Source organism: Esox lucius, chromosome 5, assembly GCF_011004845.1.
Source record: "Esox lucius isolate fEsoLuc1 chromosome 5, fEsoLuc1.pri, whole genome shotgun sequence".
NCBI classification, from domain to species: domain Eukaryota; kingdom Metazoa; phylum Chordata; class Actinopteri; order Esociformes; family Esocidae; genus Esox; species Esox lucius.
Window position 1 is genome coordinate 34,337,796 of NC_047573.1, and position 21,356 is coordinate 34,359,151.

Sequence of the window (21,356 nt, forward strand, 5' to 3'; positions counted from 1 at the left end):
ACATAAGAATGTTCTGACAAATGCATGCAAATCAAACATAGTGTCTTACAAGCAGTTAAACACATTGGCTGGCTGTTCATTTTTGCCATTCATCAGATTTAGAAAGTACAGGGCCTAGAGATGTTTCACAGGAGCTGGTAAATAAGGTGATGGATAAAGTAGAAAGTGATTCAGCTCAGGTTATGGATATGGGTGACTGTTGTGGACATTTCTTATACAATGTATTCTGACTGTATAAAGGACTGAGTCCCACTGTTAAGATAGGTACAGGAATGTGTGGGACCTGGTATTTGCATAGGGGACATCTATTGTCTGTCCAGATGGAGATCAATGGGTTTTAGGACAGGATAGGAGAAGATACAACAGGGGGCAGTAAGGTCAGTTGGCCCCTTTGGGTAAACACTACAGTAAACATCATGGCAGGAAGGATAAGGTGGGGGAAGATAGCATTTGACGTGTGTGATAGAACAAAGGGAAAGGTGTTTGATTGACATGAAACAGATGGCAGCATCTTACCACACCCCTTCTTCCTATGTAATAAATACTGTCGAAATGATGTTTTTATTTAGAAACTATCCACCGTTACTTTGTAACCTGTATACTTTCTCCTTGCAAGCAAGATTAAAACCGTTTATTGCGTAATTGATTTCTCTTGTCTTACCTACCATTTTCATAGAACTATTTGGAATTTGTAAATTGCCATCACAGTGACGTACGGCGAAGGTTTCAGAAATTCAGGATGTTGGTTTTGGTCACAGCATAAATATGTTGGACTAATTAAAAATGGACAGCTTCTTGTAGTAAACACCTAAAGGACCGCACAGACCCTGTCAGGCTCAATACCCACTGAAATCAGAGGGTATTGAAGGCATAGCTGTGTTAAAGATTAATTTATTCCCCTATTCTTATTTTATCCATTATTCTGCAAAATAACTGTAATAGATGGATTAGGCCTTAGTGTTTTAGATTAGGCCTTGGATTGCTTTAGACTATTCATGGTTGCCACGTATAGAAGAAGACCTAGGTCAGCATGCCCTGTTCTTAGAAGTGATTAGGGCCACAACCGAGGTTCCAAGCCTCAACCCTATCTTATCTACGACCCTGTTCAGTTGGCTCCAAGGTAAAGTTGCCTGTGTCTCCTCTGTATTCTTCCGTATGTGTAGGACAGGGACTGGGGTTAACTCAGATCAGGAGATCTGTTAACTCTGACCTAGAACTATGGTTTCCATGGCAGTATAGGATTCTATCTTGATTTCCTAATAGTATTTTGACTTGTTTTGTATGTATTTCATAGCATTAGAGATAATATTTTGGGGGCTGACAAGGAGGAGTATAAAGAGCTAGAAGCCATAATATGTAATCAGAACAATTGTTATGACACTACTCTGTTGGTCTCTGTACTCATACTGTTTTGTGAAAGCAATTGTTCCTGTGAATCCACGTAATTAAACTTGAAATAATTATACCAGACTCTGAGAAGTTTTTACTTGCATAAATTGTGAAAATGTTTCCACAGTTTAAAGTATTGTAAGAGAAAGACATAGTGGTTCCATGTCCAAATAGCATTTTTCCTTTTGGTATTCCAGTGCACAAGGTTTCCGATTGGATGCATTTGTATTTTACGGTGAAATGTATTGGTTTAACGAGGTTGTTATTAGCCATTTAGTGATTTATTTTTAAATGTTTTGCTTTGTTTGATGTACATTTGAGCCAAACACATTTACTATGTCAGAAATGTGTTTCCACAGCGTGGCCAACCCTGTCGGCTTTTGCCAGGGTGCCGATTACAAGAAATTGAGATTTTCTATTCCATGTTGATCCCATGTATCCCATGTTGATCTGTCATAACGGCACATGTGAAAATAATCAACTCATAATTTAGGATTTAAACAATGTTAATTTTCTAATCTGGTAAAATGTGATTTCATAGTAGTTTCTTACAAAAGGTTACAATACTGTGTTTTCACCTTGTCTGGAATGGATAATTGGTAGAATAAAGGATCCACCAGGTAATAGTCTTAAACGTTTAGAAAAACACGCTATGTCCTATGAAGTCTGAATTTGAATCCAATATCGTCCGAACCTATAAAACAAAAAGAGGGTAAGGTAGCTGAAATGAGTTTATTCCCCATGATCACGTACACTGTTTTGCTTTAAATCAACTTTGGTTGACTACGATGTTTTTGGTTTGTTCTTTTGTGTTTTTTTATGTATAAGGTGACATCTGTGTTGTTATATGTTTTCTGTGTTACCCTTAATTTGCTGTACGGATTCTGACCACCTTATTGTCTGGATGTTAGATCCATGCCTGGTCTCAATGTTCTATTTGTTTCCATGTAACTCCTGGTATTATCTCTCATGTGTTTGGCTGATGAAGTGATAACAGTGATATGTCTGATGATTATTTATTATAAGGGATTATAAGAACTGAGCTCAGAGCTCAAAGTTAATCAAATTTGTACATATAAAGAGGTACAGGACAAATTGTGTTTTCACGGTTTGGGTAGTATTATGTACTCTTATCACTAGAACCGCCAGACCTTTCAGACCATCAGTATCAGCCAGAGCCGAACGCAGTTTCTTGTCATTAGCATACGAATCAGCCCTATTAACGTACACATTCTCCTCCACAGCATCACCATCCAGCCAGAGTATCAGTTAATCTACTGGGTCATCACGTACAAATGTACCAGATGAAAATTACACAACACCTAAATTATTTAAAATGAATCCATTCGAATTTAGTTTTCATTTTGACCTTATTTTGATGATAAACAAGGTAAATGACTTGCAATAAGGTACAAAGACCTTATTTTATACAGAAGAAAAGACCATCTTAAGTAGATAGGTTGGCTAGGGTGGACCAATTAAATCTCACTCACGTCAGACGTCCCTTATTGAGAGACATATGTTATGACAATTACGTCATATAAACAATACGAAGTATGCTTTGCATTTGGCTAAAGCTCACAATAATCACAATAAAGAACAATAAGAAAGCAGATAGGATAACACTGCCATACCAAGGATAATAATAGTAATAATGAAATTCAACACTACTGTTGTTTGCTCCTTGGGGTTTAAGGCCGTGTGTCTCTGTAAAGCACTTTGTGACAACTGCTGTTGTAAAAAGGGCTTTATAAATACATTTGATTGATTGAATAATATACAGCTCTGAAAAAAATTAAGAGACCACAGTAAAATTATCAGTTTCTCTGGTTTGAGCTTTCTCCGCAGGGTGGCTGGGCGATCCCTTAGAGAAAGCTCGGTCACCCAGGAGGAGCTCAGAGTAGAGCCGCTGCTCCTCCATATTGAGAGGGTTCAGCTGAGGTGGCTTGGGCATCTGTTTCGGATGCCTCCGGAACGCCTTCCTGGCGTTATTATTTTCCTTTTGGTTTTAAAGGTAAATGCATTGTTAGTCACAATGTCTAGTTACTGGTCCAAAAGGAAAATAATATTGAAAAGAGTTGAGAGGGACAAACAGGACATTCACTTGAATCACTACATGCTACAGAAGTTGCATCGATTCCAGAAAACGTTGAGCCATCTGTAGACTTCAGAGCTGGTATGTAAAATGTATTGCTGTGATGCTTAATTTGTGATCCCGTAACTAAACTATACACTTAGATATGTTAGATTTTCAAATTTCTGTTCCCTCTTTCTCAGAACCAGGTTTCTCCCCAGTAATCCAGACTCCACTTCACAGAGCCAAGAGTTTGTGACGTTTTTTGTCTTGGAAACTATTGCTTCTATTTACGATTAGGAATCCTTTTATCCATAATCTGTTTTTCATTAGGGCACTTGACTTTCTGGATAAAAGGTGTCGAGGTGTGTTGTACATATCATTAGCTTTGCACAGTTCAATTATTGTTTTATTACTGAATATGCAATCTCTGCAGTGAAATTAAAGCTGTTATGTTTGTTCCCCCAGCTCGTCAAGTACTAAGCTTTACACCCCAAGCAGCAAATTTACCCTGGCAGCATATGGGTGAAAACGCTGGAGGTATGTAATACGTTGCACTAAACTATGTTTTACATTTAAGTCCAATTCATTAAATGTATGCAATTACTTCAAACATATTTTTACGTCAATGATTATCAATAGGAGAAAGTCATCGCTTTGCCCTTGGACGCCCCTGGCATCTCGTGTACAGCACAAAGTTTTCAGCAATGAAGGTATATTCTAGGCCTATGTCTTATTGTCTAGTGTTTTAACAGTATTGAAAATATTGCCTTTAGTAGTTGATCTTTTTATTTATTTTTATGTAGATTTCCAGTGACTCCAGAATGAAAACCAAGCTCTGAGGGAGGAGAACCAAGCCCTGAGGGAATGCAATGCACAAGCAGGTGAGAACGTGCACTCTTTCTTAAATTTTACTTTTTTTGTGTGTAATGTAGGTTCAGAATTACCATATGCCTTTGATTTTGTAGCTTCGGATGACAGCGGCTCACTTCAAGAGCAGGTGAAGCAAGTAGGGACAATGTTGAAGACGTTTGCTCTCACTGGGCAATCAGGTACAACTTGCAAACAACACCTGTGGTTGTTAGTTTAATACCTGTACATGTAGTAGACCTAGATATAAATGTCGTAGTTTAGTATTTGAGGGACCAGGACTGACTACTTTATTCTTTTATTCTGGAAACCCCTGTAGGTGCGTTACCTGAAAGGAGCTTTTGACCGTGAAGGCAGAAAAAGCAGCACAGCTGAGAAGGACCCACAGCCGACCCCTTAAACCTTGGCTGACTACTGACACCCCAGCATCACTGAACTGGAACACTTTCTTTATCCTGCAGTCAGTAACATCAAGAAGCCAGAAGTGCCAGACTACACTCACCATATCCACCCTGTTTTTTTTTGTATCTTAACTTTAGTATTGGCTTATTTAATTCCGTCTTAACGATTCTATTATTGTTTGTAAATCCTATTTCATACCTGTTACTTGATATTGCACATTAACAAGTACAAAAATTCTACTTTCATTTCATCACTGTGCTTAACTGTTATTCTATTAATAATAGCTTGGAAATACTATTTCGTACCTCTGATACTTGATATTGCACATTACCTGGTACCAAATATTCTATTTACTCTGTTTTTAACATCAGCATTTTTCATTCCATCACAGTGCTTAACTGTTATTCTATTGTTAAATATAGCGTGTAAATCTTGTGCTCCAGGTCAGCAATGCCATTATAACGGTCTATTCTACTCTAGAGCTTTACTCTAAATTATTACCACTTTTCCTATTGTTAGAAATGGCTTGAAAATGTGATGTTATACCTTGATTTATTTGGTATCCTGCACATTCTTTGGTACCAAATATCCTCATTACTTATGTTTACTGGTAATTATTTTCATCCCAGAGCTGTCCTCTTTATATTATTAACAATTATTGTGTTTGTTATAATTTGCTTGTATGGCTGTTTTTATTTTTTTTTACCAAAATTTAATTGGAAACCTGCATGTTCTGTAGTGTGTATTTACATGTATGTTTTTTTCTGCCTGTTATTTCAGTGATCTGACACATCTTGTTTGAATGACAATTACTGTACTTTGAAATGTGGAATTAAAACACCAAATGGAAATTTGTCTGGTTTGATCAATCATTATTCTCGCTAAACTGCATGCTATAGATATTAAACATATATATATATATATATATATATATATATATATATATATATATATATATATATATATATATATATATATATATATATATATATATAAAAGCGGCAGATCGCTTGAAAATAGCATTTGCTGCGGAAGGTCCGCCTTTTAAAAAGCGGCTGCCGTTTTGAAAACGTTTTGCGATTTAGACATTCTGACGCTTCTACTGTCTCTGGAGGACCGCCTCTGGTCCGCCGACTCATTGCTATCTGGGAGGAGCCTGTTCCAAACCAACACTGGAATGGAATGGCTGCCATACATGTAGATGCTGATTTAAGAAAAATTAGGAGTGATCTCTTAATTCTTACCAGAGCTGTACATGATCCAAGTTACCTTGTTTTTCTCGATGATAAAAAAGGTAAAATAAGAACATTATCAACCAGTTTGCAATGATCGAAGGATATCCTCATGAATAACTGTACATAGGCCTAAAGCACGGTTGCTTGATAAACACAAAAAAGTACAAAGAATGAATAACACTTAGGGTACAGCTTATTCGTAGAAATAAAATTGATAGATCCAAGGATATGTAGCCTCGGTGTGTCTGTGTTGACCAGGTGCTTGTCGCCCATTCCTCAATTCATAGGCGCCGATACCGTGGGTGCTCCGGGGCTCGAGCACCCACGGAAAATAGCGAGCACCCACGAAAATACCGAGCACGAGCACCCACGTGTGCCAGACCGCCAGTCCGCCAGTAGGCTACATTCATTTAAAATTAAACTTGCCATTGGTGATATGTAAAGCGTCTGTCACACTGTGATTGGTTATGTCGATGTTAGTGACAGCGACATAACCAGTCGCCTGCTCCGGGTGCTCCCTATCCACCAATCACAGCGTTTCTCAGATGAAAACGCTTCTTTTTTTAGTGACCCCACTCCCATCCCCCACTATACAGTGCCGTGCGACGTTCGTGTTTGTGCGTACTGCTTTCTGTAATCAATCCGCCTTCTTCAGCACTACGGGAAAAATATCAAATCCAGGTTCTAATTTGGCCTTAGAAAACCAGTAAAATCGACACGTTTTCCATATTAAATTGTGAATTTTTTAAATGTTTAATAAAGGGGCAAAAAGTCATAAACAAAATTGCAAATTTTGGTGTTCAACTGTGCGTTTTAGCCTACAACAACCGTTAATTTTAGCTGGATCGTTTGGACATATGCTAATACGAGTTATTTATTACATTCATAAAATAAACAATAATTAGCCTATAGGAATAATGGATTCTAACCTAAAAAAAAATGCCACTATCAAAAACTCGTAGCAGAAATTAGGGAGAAACTCCCAGAAACTATATGTGTCGTTTTTTTTAATCGATATTTAGAGAATAGCGCAAAACATTAATTTCCCACGAACTGATCGCGGTTAGGCCTACGTTTCAGTTAAACTTTTCATCTCCAATCCTGTATTTGTGATAAGTGGTAAATTTTGAAAGATCTACTTTACGGCTTTATTAATAAGTAAATGAATAGGTGTGCGTAGTGAGTTTATATATGTATATATAGGTGTATATATAGGTATTTATAGGTGTGTATATATAGGTATATATAGGTGTGTGTATATATATATATATATATATATATATATAAATGGCGTGCGCCTATGAGCACCCACAGAGGAAAACATAAATCGGCGCCTATGCCTCAATTGACGTGATTGCTATTTCATTCCAATTCATTAGATTAGATTCAACTTTATTGTCAGTGAACTAGTACAAGTACAGTATAGCGAAATGCAGTTACCATCTAACCATAAGTGCAAATAGAAGAATGTAAACAATTTATATGTGAAACAATTAAGAACTGTATATGTTTTATAAGTGGGATGTGTATATAAGTGGGATGTGCAACTGAAAATAAATTAAAATCAATCCTAAAGAAGCAGCGGGCAATTGTTTCATATTGTATAAAGGCTGGTCTGATAAATGACTGGTCAATACCACTAGTTAGCTCTCAACATCAAATAGGTTGGAAACTAAATTGAAACACTAAGAGTTGAGACTATTTGTTTAACACTAGGACGACTATTTGTTTAACACAAATAGTCGTTGATTACTGTATTATCTGCTTTTACTTTTTTGAGATACCAGAAGTAGAATTTTATGAATTGTCAGAAGGCTAAGTGTTTAAGCCAGGTGTGACTGATGAAATGGTATTTAATAGTAGTTTATGGAGCACCATTTGAAATGTTTTTTATTTGGGGCCAAAGCAGGGCACACCTAATATGATCGATGTGCTGTTCAAAGTCATCAAAGGAATGAAGCATTGTAACTATGTTAGATAGGAGCAATATCCAGATAATGTCGGTATGTTAGTGTGACTATAACTGAGCACTGTTGGACTGACATACAACCTGATGCCCTGTTTTAAGCCAACACATTCCACAACACAGCATAAAAACAGACAGTCGGCCTGTGATTATCAAGCAGCCAACAGACTTTGTGAAACGTGTCTCAAGAATACTACCAACTGGAGTTTGAAGAACCCAAGGCTGAGTTCTGGGTGTGTGACGACAACACTGAATCCAACTATACTAACCCGGACCATGATCCCTCGACTCAAAGATCATCAAAGCAACATTGGGTATGATCCTGGAAACTTTGTTGCGGCTATTCTCCATAATGCATGGATTGAATGTCAAGTGGACCAACCGAGCCAGAGAAGACATTCTTGTCTTGACCTGCCAGTTTTAACACTGTGACTGAAACGTGCTGGCCAAGGCTTTGGAAGTATTGGGTTTTCAAATATCGCTGACCAAAACTCACATGGCAGCTAAGACATTTCTGTATGAACTGAAATCAGAGTAGTACATCATACAGAGACTGCGTGAGAATAGGGATGAAGACATGGAGGAAGATAATATGAAGGCTGTATGCAACGCAGTTGTGTCTTGGTATGACGAATCCAATGATACAGAAATCTGATCCCTTCCCTTTGTCCATTTGTCATTTTTAGGGGGTTCTTTATGGAGGTATATGTGTGTCTTATTTTCAAGCAAAAATAATTGTTCTAAAAGCAAAAATGAGGCTTCAAAGTAAAAAATAAAGTGCAGTCAACTTTTTAGTATTAGTGGGCAAAAAAGTATTTTGAGGACAAAAAATCTTTTAAAAACAAAACTCACTATCAACCACACTTTTTTGGCTAGACAACCCACTTTGCTTGCAGAGCTTCTTTTTTGCTATAGAAACTTTTTTTTGGGATGAAAACACTAGTTCTTCGTTTGCACTTTAACCCCACAGCTGTGGGGCGGGCTTTCGTGGGAGGTGTGGATGATGCTTCTCCGTTGGTTATGAATTTTTTGTGTCAGTTTGGCTACAACCAATACTGTTCAGCCTTTCTTTCCAACATAGTGAACATCTACAAACTACAGTGTCTGATCAATCTCCGATAACATACTACATACCTATTGCAAGAAGCCTAGGTAGGCCTACGAAGTATGTACTGTTTAGTATAGTAAACTAGTATGCCAGTACTTGGACAGATTGGAACATATTACCTCGTCATGAAATTATTTTGTCTCGCATTAATTAACATCATGCCATGTTTGAATATTTAGCTAGAAACAATGAAGCATTGTGTTAAACTGAATAACATTTCTTATGAATTTACTTCACCACAAATAGCATCCTTTCCAAAAAAGTTGAAAAGTATATATTAATTTAATCTTATGGTCTTTTTGTAATGTACATAATATAGTAGAATGTATTGAACCAACACTGAATCGTAGGAGCTTAACTACAAACTATGTCGAAATTGGATGGAAGAAACCTGACAATTACAATATGAATGTACATTTCATTGGAAGTGCATGTGCCTAGATAATGAGAACAACAGAAACCTCTCTGTTGAGATTATCTTTCTGTAGGTTGTGCTCTAATGACCAAAGGAATGTTTTCGATGGCCATTTGGCATGGGGGTTACTGTCTTGGAAAACTGATCTTTGCTAGGTAGACACACCCTTCAATGTATATATCAGCTTGTAACCAACATTACAGTGAGAAGAGATTGAGTGAGATGAGATTGAGGTCGTGTAAGGAAGACCATGTCCGTAACCTCAAGAACAACACCTTTTAATGCTGCAATAAATAATATAATTTCTCTCTCCCTTGACAAACGGGTATGCTAATTATTACAACCACTATACGAAACGGCTGATTTCTAACAGTGTCCTAAGACTCCCTTTGCGTTGGAAAGAAAGGATGATCAGTATTGGTTGTAGCCAAACTGATACTCAAATAATGGCTCACCAATGGAGAAGCATCATCCACACCTCACACAAAAGCCCGCCCAATGGCTGTAGGGGCAAAAGTGCAAACGAAAAACTAGTGTTTCAATCAAAGAAAAAGTTTCAAAAGCAAAAAAGCACCTCAAGCAAAGGGGGCTGTCTATCCATATTAGAGGGTGGTTGATAATCAAATTTAATTTAGTTTTTAGTTTGTTTTAAAATACATTTTTGGTTCTCAAAATATTTTTTTATATCATGAACAATAACTCTTTCTTTTAAAATTAGCTACAGGCCTGTGTAGCATGTATTTATCCAGGCAAATAGCCAGTCATTTGCCGTACCATTTTTGTGGTAAACACCAGGGTTTGACTGGTAATGAGGCATTTTCGCATGGGGCTGGTTAGGGTTTGGGCAAGAGGCTGCTCATTCATAGGTAAGGTGTGTGAATGTAGGTATGCATATCTGGATATGGTTGTATGCATGTCATCTGGATGTGTAAGCATAAGTGAGCCTAGGTATGTTCACATATTTATATATGGATGCTACTGGCCATAGCGTTGTGGTCCAGGGTGGTCACTAGAGGACAAGTACGGGAGGAACTTGCATCTGCTTGAGTTTGGCATACGATAGATTCACAGCCTAATTTATTTGTCCCAGGTTGTTGGCCCATATGCCTACAGGGGATTGCGGCACTGTGGTCAGTGCTGTCATGATAGTTTTGTGTGAATGCATTCTTATTTTTTTAAATGCTAATGTGGCTGGTTTATAGATATATAATGTCTGCTCACTCATAGCTGATCTACTCCTCCCCACAAAAGTATGAGGCACATCTCAACGATGATTAAAGACACAAGATGATTCTGAGCTAAAATCATATTGTCATGGCAAAGGGTCTGAATATTTACGTACATGAGATAACTGTCTTTTATTTTCAATGAATCGACCCACATTTTAAAAAAAATGTGTTTTCACTTTGTCAGTATGAATGACTTTTTTTTAATCAATTAAAAATTGTGTATATACCACAAGACAATGTGGAGAAAGTGAAGGATTTTTTTTATCATTTTAAACAGGTCAAACAACAGCATATGTAAAACAGGTAAAACACAAACAAATATAAAGTTCTACCATTAGGACAAATTGGACATCAATCTGTTTTCCTAAACATATTGGTCAAAATCAATTTGATGGTGCTTAATGATTAACATATGTATTAAAAAACAATTATGATGTTGACACATCATATTGCTTTGCGCCTGGCAGTTAAAATGTTTTTACTTCTTTTTTGTATAGTACGATGGGCCTTATTTAATGTTGTGCAATTCATGGACAACAGATTTAGCTTATTCATAAATTATTATTTTTTCCATGTTCTTAGCATTAAAGTGATGAGGAGAAACAAGGGAGGGTACCTTTAGGTGTTGGTGGGGGGCGTGATGGCTTGGCCATGTTGCTCTGTGATAGGGTTTCCACTATCCAGCTTAGTGCACTTGAGCAGTACTCCAACTGGGAAAGAAATAGGGAGAAAAAAACACTCAATGTTAAGTTTGAAGTCAAATTCCACAAAATATACTCCAGTGCTTTCACAATGGTATGACTGGAATCTTTATTGGTGGAACTACCATGTATGTTTGAAATATTACAACAACAAAGAGTGCCCGTAACTTGCAAAGAACAAGAGTGGTACTCTCCATTCCGGGTCCAATCTTTCTTTTTACCTATATTTCTACCAAAATCTTAATATTTTATAATTATAAATATACAATTCTCTGAGATCTCAACATGTAAAAAGATTTTAGGGCTTATGGATTCATTTGTATATAATTGAAACTCATCTACATATTGGAATAGGCCCTAAATATTGTACACACTTTTCTGTTTAAAAGGCAGTGCATTACGTTAAAGACACAGCTTTTTTTAAACTATGGACAGTGTTTGACTTAATTAGTAAGGAATTAATGAAGTGCATGAGCTGTTACTTTTTCAAGTCAGTCCATTAGACCAGGGTTAAATTTCACCTGCACCTGTTTCTCTCTGATATAAATATGAGGTCGTACTCATGTAAAATCCTGTCGTCATCCATCACAATGGGTAAAACCGAAGAGCTGTCAGCTTAACAACAGATTTCTATCAAAATGTTGTAAACCGATAAGAAGTGAGTCACAAATATATACAGTTAGCTACAAATACATAATGTAACTGCAAAATAAAAAGCACTGTCAAGAAATAGTTTCACAAACATGTCAAAATCCAAAAACAAATAATGAATCGGTAACAAAAAGAAACGATTATTGCCAATACATATTTGTGAGTCGAATTTTACAGATCAGTTACATACGGAATCCATAGAATTACTTGTACAAATAAAGTGTTGAGTAGTAAGTATGAATCACATTTACAAATTTTAAAATGAGCATAGTTTTAGGCTGTATGTTGTAAATTTCTACAGCTCCCAGCAGTGTGTGGACTTTAGTTTCGGAACAAAAAAGACAAACAATGACTTTCAACACTGGCGGTTGGAAGTAGGTTGCAAGTGAGTTTCAAGTTTCCATCACCCAGTTAGCTAACTCAATATTTACAGTATTTCCAGTCAGTCACGTCACCTGACAGACATTGTAACATCGGAACGTTTGGCAGCAAAAGAGCACTGCATACAGGGAAAAGCATCTTAGACCATCAGTAAAAATTACAGTTAGATAATTTATGCTTTATGGCTGTTTTGCTACTAGTGGTCATGGGGCTCTTGTTAAGATGGATGGGATTATGAATAACACTAAGTAACAGGATATTTAACTTAAAACTGGTTGTCCCTACCAGGAGATTGAGATTTGGTCATGGCATCATGACAATGACACATACATAGAAATCAACACAGATAGGTTGTGGGACTGGAAATTGCATGCTTTACAATGGCCATCTCAGTCTACAGACATATACTGAAAACCTGCTGTCTGAATTAAATAGGACAGTCCACAAGTGCAAACCTAAGAGGATCAATGATCTTGAAATTCTGCATGGAGGAGTCCAAGATCCCACCTATCGTGTCAGATTTTACAGATAGAGACTCAGTGCAGTCATCCACTCCAGGGTAGACTTGATAAAATATTGATTCTAGGTGGACTGATACTTTGGAAATCTATGTTTTGCATAAGAAAATGTACTCAATAAAATATTTTGTGATTGAGAAATTATTTTGTTTTTGTTCAATTTCATGAAGGGTGCCAATACTTTGACTGTATCAGCCCCTCTTAACTGGAGAGCTGCTGGGTGTACAGGCAATTGCAGGCATGCTCCAACACTGAAATACACCATTTGATCTGGAAATTGTCATGTAGCAGATGTTTAGGCTAAAATGTTGTTAGAATAGGCGGTAACACTATATAATGAGATGCCCTTTGTAAAGAGTTTATAAAGGCCTTGTAATGATGCTAATAATGGTTATGTAAGCATGTGTTAATGTATTATACACCCTTAGAATACATTTTAATTGTACTTAGAAAATACAGTTTAATAAAATAATATAGTTTACAATGTGCTGTAAAAAACATTATAACACATTGCTCAAAATAGTTGCGATAGCTGATCAGTTCTGAACAAATAGTGAGTCATATATCAACAACCTTTTGTCTCATAGTTACCAAACTTGGTGTCCATGGTTGGAAAGAGGAGTAAAGGAGGCATACAATTTTTGGCACTAATTGGCCAGGTGGGGGCACTATACCAGAAAGTCTATTTGAAGGCTCCTTACGCCTAAATGCAAACAGATCTTTCAAGCATGAATGCATCAGGTTGTTGTACTACAAAAAATAGGAAGTTGGTAGTGCAAACCATGTGACTGCCCCAGGCCAATGAAATTCAAGCTATGAATCAAAGGCTTTAAAAGTGTCTGATCGCCATCAAACGTTATCAGTATAAGCTCCTATAGGCCTTCAACAAGCATAAAAATATGGACAAGATCGGCCATTGGAGGGCGCTACAGTGTATCGTCAAAGTTGAGATTTTCAAATAGCGATTTCTTCGTGCTCCTTAGAGCTGAAGTCACCAGACCCATCTCAAATTGTGCTTTGTGTTGAGCCAAACAAAATTGCCTCTTTCACCTATTAGCTATGTCATCTTTGTTTCCCGGCATTTTGAATAGATTAAAACGATACTAAAAGGAACCTGTCCTAGACTGTTCGTCCGATTTCCACGAAACAACAGATATAGCATCTGTGGATACTCCCCATCAATAATTACTAAAAGAAAATTGGATATTTCAAACACACCAGATGTCATATGTCAACAAATTCCTGCATCCTACAGTTTCACAGGAAGTGAAAGCATATCTCCACAAACGTATTTCCGATTCTCACCATATTTGGTACGTATCAATTGTAGGATAATCTAATGATACATGCAGAGTAAGGCGCCAATTGTCCATTGGGGGGTGCTACAGTGTATGGTCAAACTTGAGGTTTTCAAATAGCGATATCGCCGTGCTCCTTAGAGCTAAAGTAAACAAAATTGTTCCGTTGTCGGAATTCTAAACTGACGAACAGAAAACGATTTAGAGACAATTTACCTGTTTCTTTACCCTGTTTTCCTACTTAATCCACCAACAGTCCACGCCAATTAGCGTTGGTACCCAAATGGTACCCAGGCGCTAATCACCCCTCACTGAATGCATGACGTCAATGGATGAATGCGCGATACTCCCATATAAATGAAAATTTAATAAGGCTATTATTGAAACATAATACAAATGATATAGCTACTTACCACATGTTACTGTTTTTCAATAGGAGATTAATCATATTGTGTAGGGTAATTCATCAAATTTAAATCGAAAATGTAAATCTACATTATTTTAGGAGGGAAAGAGAAACTAAATCGCCCACACATCCTATCGTCTCTCTTTGAATTTTCTCTGCTTATTTTACTGAAGATTAATATTTTACAAATGTATTAGGCTAAATAATAATAACATAACAAAATTCCAACAATATCTCATTTCTATCCTTTTCTAATAAATCCTCTCAGTTTTCAATAGCTTATTCATGTCATCTATAGAAAAATATTATATGCCACCTACCTAGAAGACTAGAGCTAGGCATTGGCGTTGAGATCAACTTGATAGCCCCACTACAACCCGCGGGAGAAACTTGCAAAGACTCGCCGTTCACAGCCTATTCATTTTGGACCTCGTCTTTTTCTAATAGCTCCTCTCGGTTTTTCAATAACGTTTTCATGTTACCTATAGAAAAATCCTATATGCTAATAATCAAGGAGACTAGAGGTATGCATTGGCGTTGAAATCAACCCGATAGCCCCACTACTGCGGTTCACCACCTCTTTTTCTATGTATTATTTTTTTAGTCGTTTGTTTAGTATGATGAGACCTTCAATACAAAAACATTCTTGTATTTAATAAAATGTATTAACAATTTAAAACAAACAAATTCTGTATTTCATTATATCTTTTTTTGAATATTCTATGTAGTTTGATAATGACCCAGTAGATTAACTGATGCTCTGGCTTGATGGTGATGCTGCAGAAGAGAATGTCCATGCTAATTGAGAGGAAATGGGCACGAGAAACTTAACACAATGCATATGTGCTGATTAACGATGAACAACAGACAATAGATAAGATGTGGTGACCATTACTGATAGGCCCCACACACCCTGTCCACACCCCCTACTAGGAACTGTCCATATGACTGTCATAGATTCTATCGATAGACCCTTGGACCTTAGGGGGGTTGGAACATACCATACAAGCATGTGTTAACTTGTAATTATTGGAGAGAAAAATGAAAGAACTATGGAAGGTTAACATCGTAGCCTCATGGTGAATAAAGATGGCTCTCGTGTTGCATTAATTTTGTTCATGGACCAAAATGGACCGAAAAATAGATTCGCCATAATCGTCCGATTCCAATGGTATATTATTTGTAGCCACTTTCCTGAAGCGTTCCGTGTATAATTGGGGTTTTCCGTGTATAATATGGGTTGTATAGTTGTATAGTTTGGGTTGCTATGAGAACCTTTCACCAGGCAACGACATTGCCAATGCATCTTAGAAAGGCTCATTTGTACACTACTATGAATATTACATGCGTGTACATCACTATATATGATGTTTTGAACCATAATACATCGTTTGTATTATATATAAGATATAAAAATGTATATTTAGTCAAAATAGTATGGGGATGTTCTTGAGTTTTTGGGAAGAAGTTGGTAATTTTTCTGAGTTTATAAAATATATAAGTCCAAACGTAACTAGCGATCTAGTGCTGCCACCTGCTGGCCGTTTTGTGTCATTAAACTAAAGGAACCGTTATATTGGGTTTTTATCTTTTATGTTATAGTGTTTCATTTCTAGGTTGAAGAACCAAATTTTTTGGGGGTGCCTATATTTTTTACCTTCTATTATATAATTATTTCATTATTTTCAACCCAATTACAGTGTAATTTGATATTAAAGGCATGAAAGTATGAGGAAATACCATTGACACAAAATCTTATAATGCTTTAAAAAAAAAAATCTTGATGCTGAATGGCAGAAATGTTTTCAGAAATTTTTTTTTTGCCTTTCAAACAGATGAGTTTTATAAATAGTGACCCAGAAGTCTGTTTTTATGTGTTTTTATTGTAGCCAGAGGGGTTGCTTTTACCAGGATACATCATAATAGGTTGTATCTGTTACAGAAATGAATCTAGGACCCAAAATGAAATCCGGCCGAAAGCCCCATAGGCTACCAAGGGTTAAGTAAAACACATTGCTTTCCATGTGCACTGAATTTGATACTAATATATGTTTTCATTTGGTTTTACTCAAAAGATCAGGATTATATTCTCATGTGAAATTATGACAAAAAGGGTGAAAACAGCCAAAAGTGAGTTTATCACCTACAAATAAAATTCAATATTTCATTTGAAATGCTAAATTGGCTTTAGTTAACTAAGAAAAATATTTTGTTAGTCATTTTGTGTTTCACTAGTAACTGAGATGACATTTGTGTTTTAAAGAATAAGTAAGATACGTATCAGTTCTAAAAAAAGTTGACTAACTAAAATAGTTTCACCCTTCAGAGAGCAGCACAGGGGGAAGGAGTGCTTGAGCCAATCCCCCCACACACTGCCCTGGGATAGCAAGAGTAACATAGGCTTACTTGGGTGGTCATATCAGTTTTTAGTTTATTCATAATTATGAATGTTTTGGAAATTCCACAATAACGTTAAGTTACTGTGTAGGTCTGCGAGGACTCTTTACATCTTCAAAAGCAATGGATAGGATAGAATTTAAACCTCAGTCAAAGTCTGCCGCTCTGTTCTTCAGCTGAAGCTCCAAGTTTCCAGCGATGTCCTCAACCTGCCTCGTTAAAGTGCGTCGGGAGAGTGACACATTCTCAAATGTGCCCTTTTTCTCCCGGCACAACAACGCAACAGAGTCCAATAAGCACTCTTTAATAAACTCTCCATCAGAAAACGCCATACTTTTCTGGCGATTTTGTGAGAAATTACATAACTTGTCCTGACATCTGCATCTCTGGGGGTGTGAAGTTTCGTAAAAACTTGTTGAGTTTGCAGTTTTGCTAGCAACGCATCAGACTCCCACGCGCACTCTTCATCCGACAGATTTCTGTATTTATCCTCATGCTTGGTCGTGTAGTGGTGATTCTAATTATAATCCTTTAACACAGCGACCTGTGTAACACAGATTTAGCAAATGGCTTTACCTTTAATTTCTGTAAAGAAATACTTGGCAGTCCATGTCTTGTTGAAAACACGGCATTCGTTATCAACTTTTCTTTTCTTAGCGTGAGCCGACATCTTGAGGGTAACCTGGCTAGTGTCACTTGTTGCTGTTCACCTTCACTCTCAGCTCACGCACGCATATACGTCCATACGTAAGTAATACAAATGTAACGCTTTTCAAAATAACATTTCCAAAGGCTGAAAACCAAAAACTGAAACACCGAAAGAAAAGATTGTCAATTATTCGGTGGCCTGATTTTCGGTGCATCCCTATAATTTATGATTGGCCTCACGCGGGCCGGACAGGGACGTACAAAGGGCCGGATGTGGCTCGCGGGCCGTAGTTTGCCCAGGTCTGCCCTAGAGGGTAATTTGTTTATTTAGTGAGGTATGTGACACCAAACTACTGGAGTTTATAAATACATGATAGCCAATTTCATTGATCTGAGAAAAGATTCTGAAGTGTAATCAAAATTGAGAGCTGTTTAGCTTTAAAATACATTTGTCAATGGGTTATTGGGTTTATGATCCCTTTACACAAGTGATCATTTTACACATTTGTTGTCTTTGATTGTGTTTACTTTTAACCTTTTCATTTTGATTATATATTTTTATGAATATACAGTATGCAACACCTTCTCGAATGTATTCCACATCCATCCCTATTACCAATTCTCTGTTTTTCATGTCTGTCCTGTAATGATGGCCAGTTCGGGTTCAGGATGGTTTGTTGGATTGTTCTGCATTCACTTATGGTGTCAATTTTCATTGACTTAATGATGTGAAGGCAGGGGGGATGTATAATATGATCATTCTTTATGATGGGAAAGAGTTGAGCTTAGGGCTCAAAGCAAATCAAAATTGATATTTATTAAGAGTTACATGAAAACACTTTTTTTTCTGTTTGCATATTTGTAACAGAGCATTGGCATCTGTTATGTTTTACATCTTCCATTCTTAGGATTTGTTATACATTTTTTAATTTGGAAATTGTTTTGCTTGATGTAAGGTCTAACATTTTAATTGTGTATAGCATAGATGTAACCATTTTTGATTTGGTTAAGCAATGTCAAGTCTGATCAGACAACGGAATCTCATTCTACTGCCAGGTGCGATCGAGCATAAAAATATCACATTGAATGAAACATCAACCAAGCCAGTTCAGGATGGAAAAGGAAATTTGACGTAGACTTTTATGGAAACTTTTCTGAATAGAGTGTACACTTCACTCTGATGATGGAACTTCTGAGATCCACATGTTTCAGGACTGATCTATTGTCTTCATTGTTGGGAGTTGACGGAACAATACTCAGCGGATGAAAGTCCAATGGACTGTTGAACCACACTAATCGTTGTTTTGCAGTTATACTTTCAACAGATCAGGACATCACAACCCCTTTTCTGATGATACATCACATCACTGACTGGACACAGATAATTGAGTGTGTGAGTACCAGCAATATGTTTAAGAAGGATTTCTACAACTACAATGGTTGAATCTGTTCCAGATTTTCCTGACTACTCACATGTCAGAACGATGCCAGGGTCAGATCACTTGGATTCACTGGCTGGGCCACTCTAGGACCTTAATGTGCTTCTTCTTGAGCCACTCCTTTGTTGCCTTGGCTGTGTGTTTTGGGTCATTGTAATGCTGGAATACCCATACACGGACCCATTTTCAATGCCCTGGCTGAGGGAAGAAATTTCTCACCCAAGATATGACAGTAAATGGCCCCGTCCATCGTCCCTTTGATGCGGTAAAGTTTGTCCTGTTCCCTTAGCAGAAAAACACTCCCAAAGCATAATGTTTCCACCTCCATGTTTGATGGTGGGGATGGTGTTCTTGGGGTCATAGGCAGCATTCCTCCTCCTCCAAACACGGCGAATTGAGTTGATGCCAAAGAGCTCAATTTTGGTCTCATCTGACCACAACACTTTCACCAAGAGATTGACAGTTATTTTGTGTTTCTTCCATTAGCGAATAATCGCATCAACCGTTGTCAACTTCTTACCAAGCTGCCTGTATAAAAGACACCTGGGAGCCAGAGATATTTCGGATTGAGAGGGGATCAAATACTTAGTTCACTCATCAAAATGCAAATCAATTAATCAATCTGGATTTTAGTTGTTATTCTTTCTCTCACTGTTCAAATAAATATACAAACAAATTATAGACTGATAATTACTTTGTCTGTGGGCAAACATACAAAATCAGCAGGGTATCAAATATTTTTTTCCCTCACTGTATATGCCATATTATGAACAACAGCCAGAATCAGTATATTATCTTCTGTCTTCTAATGTGACTGTAGAAAAGATGAACAGACTTCCAGGGCTGATAAATTAACTGATGCTATATTAATTTCTTAATACAAATGTGTCTGCCTACCAAGAGGATGTGCGCCAACTGAGCCTAGTAACGTTACAGATTTGTTATGTTAATGTAGCTGCTGTAGCAATGCACTATTGCTGCTGAGCAATACATTCCAAGCTAACACCACTAAAGCTTAGGGTAACTAGCTAGGAAGCCAGCAATTTTGAAAATATTCAAATTCAAAAAATATTTCAGTTGCACACACTAAATGGATTATTGAATAACAGTCTTTGGAGATATGAATAATATTGTGAAGGGTAACATACAATAATATGATTACATAAAGTCTGTTGTAAATATGGGCAAAGACACATCATTAGACAAAAAATCCACCACTGTTCCTGGAACAGTACAAACACATTTTCCAAAAGTGGGAAAATATCAAAGAACGGCATGGTCCAGGAGTCACCCTCTACAGGGTGATGGAGGGTTCATGGGAGTTTGCCCAACCAATCCACATGTGTTTTGTGGATTTGGAGAAGGCATTCGACTGTGTCCCTCGCGGCATCCTGTGGAGGGTGCTTTGGGAATATGGGGTCCTGGGTCCCTTGCTAAGGGCTGTCAGGTCCCTGTACGACCGAAGCAGGAGCTTGGTCCGCATTGCCAGCAGTAAGTCAGACTTGTTCCCTGTGCATGTTAAAGTCCGGCAGGGCTGCCCTTTGTCACCGGTTCTGTTCGTAATTTTTATGGACAGAATTTCTAGGCGCAGCCAGGGGCCGGAGGGTGTCAGGTTTGGGGACCACACGATTTCGTCTCTGCTCTTTGCGGATGATGTTGTCGTGTTGGCCCCTTCAAGCCAGGACCTTCAGCATGCACTTGGACGGTTTGCAGCCGAGTGTGAAGCGGTGGGGATGAAAATCAGTACCTCCAAATCCGAGGCCATGATCCTCAGTCGGAAAAGGGTGGCTTGCCCACTTCAGGTTGGTGGAGAGTGCCTGCCTCAAGTGGAGGAGTTTAAGTATCTAGGGGTCCTGTTCACGAGTGAGGGAAGGAAGGAACGGGAGATTGACAGACGGATCGGTGCAGCTTCTGCAGTAATTACCGGTCAATCTACGTTCCTACTCTCACCTATGGTCATGAGCTTTGGGTCATGACTGAAAGGACAAGATCCTGGATACAGGTGGCCGAAATGAGCTTTCTCCGCAGGGTGGCTGGGCGATCCCTTAGAGATAGGGTGAGAAGCATGGTCACCCGGGAGGAGCTTAGAGTAGAGTCGCTGCTCCTCCACATCGAGAGGGGTCAGCTGAGGTGGCTTGGGCATCTGTTTCGGATGCCTCCGGAACGCCTTCCTGGGAAGGTGTTCCGGTCCCGTCCCACCGGGAGGAGACCCCGGGGAAGACCTAGGAC

At 37.9% G+C, this 21,356-nt stretch overlaps 1 protein-coding gene across 1 annotated transcript in view; it reads right to left on the reverse strand.

The window, feature by feature from the left end:
• The window catches only part of LOC105030609 (transient receptor potential cation channel subfamily M member 4), a 194,322-nt gene that overhangs the window by 4,069 nt on the left and 168,897 nt on the right, over nt 1-21,356 (reverse strand). Inside the window, exon 26 of the mRNA XM_010904569.4 lies at nt 11,305-11,398. Coding sequence (XP_010902871.1) covers nt 11,305-11,398 — 94 coding nt within the window. The remainder of the gene's footprint in view (nt 1-11,304; nt 11,399-21,356) is intronic.